Source organism: Cajanus cajan, chromosome 7 (genome assembly GCF_000230855.2).
Source record: "Cajanus cajan strain Asha chromosome 7, NIPB_CcT2T_4, whole genome shotgun sequence".
In the NCBI taxonomy this organism is placed as follows: Eukaryota; Viridiplantae; Streptophyta; class Magnoliopsida; order Fabales; family Fabaceae; genus Cajanus; species Cajanus cajan.
Window position 1 is genome coordinate 3391346 of NC_138523.1, and position 2811 is coordinate 3394156.

At 33.9% G+C, this 2811-nt stretch overlaps 1 protein-coding gene across 1 annotated transcript; it reads right to left on the reverse strand.

Moving 5' to 3' along the window:
• Positions 1 to 1240: 1240 nt before the first annotated feature.
• On the reverse strand, positions 1241 to 2420 carry LOC109794125 (uncharacterized). Its single transcript, XM_020353600.3, has one exon. The coding sequence runs from the start codon at positions 2297 to 2299 to the stop codon at positions 1526 to 1528; it is 774 nt and encodes a 257-aa protein (XP_020209189.1). The 5' UTR covers positions 2300 to 2420; the 3' UTR covers positions 1241 to 1525.
• Between the last annotated feature and the right edge of the window lie 391 nt (positions 2421 to 2811).

A 2811-nucleotide genomic window follows, 5' to 3' on the forward strand; every position in this document is an offset into this window, starting at 1 on the left:
AATGTTTTTGAAAAAAAAAGGCCCATGTATATACCCCTGTTTAATCCATATTTAAGTTTAGACTTAATATTGTTCTTCGTAAATGTTATTAACTATTTATAATCTCAATCAGATGTACTTTGTAATGACACATGTTCAAAAAGGCAATAAATAAACAAGTATAATCTTCAATCGTGTGAATTGTGATATTGTATTTTTTTTGGTACAGTTAATTGTATTTTTTTGTAGTTTTCTAATTAAAGGCTATAGAAAATGTTTTAATTATGAGTTAAAATGTATATTTTTTTTAATCCCTCATCTATCCATTTTAAGATATGGGCCTAACTTAATTTCTTTTTTTTTTTTTAAATTGTATTTTATAATAAGTTTTTAAAAAAAAAATAGGTTAAAGAAAATTTAGACGTCATCAGTTGGATCTTAGACTCTCAGTGCGTTTTTAAATAGACTAACAAATATATAACATCAAAATATCATAATAAAGTACATTATTGTTATAGTCAAACTTATCTACCAGGTATAACTTTTTTAAAATTACTTAGATTTTGACTTTATTTTTCAATTCAATAATTTTTAAAATTAAGAGTTTGTACCTAATAATTTATATAGTAAACAAGTATAATTTATTTTAACTTCGATGTGTTTCTTTCAATTTGTAGGAATTACTATGATAGTAACAGAAATTATTTGGACTTTGTGTTCGATTCAATTAAATCACAAATTTAATTGGTTCTAAAGATCGGTTTGTCATATTTTTATTGCATGAGAAATTGAATTTCTTACTTTCAAAAAGTAATTGATGAAAGTAGTAATTGAATTTACCTCAACCGATAAAAGTCAGTTAAAAAATCAACTATACTATAATTGTTGCCCTAAAAATATTTAGGACATTCGATGAATATTGAACATAATTAAGTTTTACAAATCATCAATCATAAGTATATGATAGATATATCCTTAATTTTATATTTGAAAGATTTGAATCTCGTTTCAAGACATAAAAATCTTTATTTTTTATTTTTAAATTTTTTTAACCAATTTAATCTCATTTTAATATCAAAATAAACTTTTAATATTTTATCTTTTTTAAAAGAAAAATAATAACAATTGTTATATTTCAAAAGCTATGGTGACCAAACTGAAATCGTGAGGGCTAAAATTAAAACATTGTTATATTTTCTTTTATTATGGTGTATGCTGACAATTCGAAGGAATGTACCCAGATTAAACATGAACACTTGCATTAGAAAGAAAGAAACACAACTTCAAATAATAACATTGAATCTTCAAATGGTAGAACTACAAGAATACGGAATTAACAATAACGCCAGTGACATGAATCATCCATGCATGCAGCCTTTATTAACCAAAAACCTCAACCTAAATTATGCAGAAAATATTAACGACAAGAAGCTGAAAATAACATTACATGCAAAACATAATACCAAGATTATCAAACTTAAAACAATATTGGCAGCCCTAGATTCGCAAGAACATCCATGCAATAAAGAACCAGATCACAATGATATCAAGGATCATTACAAGGGTGAATGACACCAACACCAGCACCACAACCCAAAGCCCCCACAACACCACCCCCAGCTCCACCTAATCCACCACCACCACCACCCAAACCACCACCGCCACCACCACCACCACCACCACCACCCAAACCAGCTACACCTCCCACACCACCTACACCTCCAACACCACCCAAGCCTCCAGCACCACCTAAACCTCCCCCACCTCCACCCAAACCTCCAACACCACCAACACCACCTAAACCTCCAACTCCACCACCAGCACCACCTAAACCACCACCAGCACCACCTAAGCCGCCACCACCACCGCCACCACCTCCAACTCCACCCCCAATGCCATGAAATCCACCAACTCCACCACCAATACCATGGAAACCACCAACTCCACCACCAATACCATGGAAACCACCAACTCCAGCACCACCACCAATACCCCCAAACTTTCCAATCCCTCCACCAACCCCACCACCAATACCCCCAAACTTTCCAATCCCTCCACCAATCCCACCACCGACTCCACCAAACTTCCCTATACCCCCAACACCAGCAAAACCACCCATCGCAGCAAAACCACCAGCCCCACCATACAAAAAGTTCTTTTTGTCACCCACACCTTTGCTTAATGACAACTCTTTATGTGGTGCATTTGCATGCACACCCAGCGTTTGTTCTCCATGGTCACCATCCCCAGGAACCTCACGTGCACTTGCATGCACAGTGGCTAGTACAAGCAACACAACCAGGGTACTCCATTTTCCCATCTCTCTCTCACTCACTCACAAATTCACTCACACACTAAGGTTACTTGATGGGTTGGATGGCATGCATGCAAAAGAGGGGTGTCTTATACTAGAAATGGTATAGAGGACAGTTGAGAGTCATAAAAGAATGCAATTGAAAATAGTTATGACTTGTGAGTTCTCGAGAAGGGGAATCTTTAATATTTTGGGATCTGAAGGTTAGGTAGAATCAAAAGAAGTGAAAATTTAAGAAAGTCATGTGCAACGCTGTAGTTATTTCCAAAATGGCATCTTCCAAATGAAAATTGTCAACCAATATTCTGAATACCCCTCTCACCTAGTAAACCGGCCTGTTGAGTCTCATATTCACTGAGTAAAATATTAAAAACTATATTTAATAGATTCTGAATAAAGGTTTAAGTTTTATTTCTACAAATTATGAATCTATAAGGCCATTATTATATTTTTGTGTATACAAATTTTAAGATATTTTATCTTTTATTTATTATAATAATTGTATACTTTTTTATTTT

Coding starts and splice junctions, on each gene's coding strand:
- LOC109794125 (XM_020353600.3), bottom strand. CDS start 2,299: ATGGGAAAATGGAGTACCCTGGTTGTGTTGCTTGTACTAGCCACTGTG.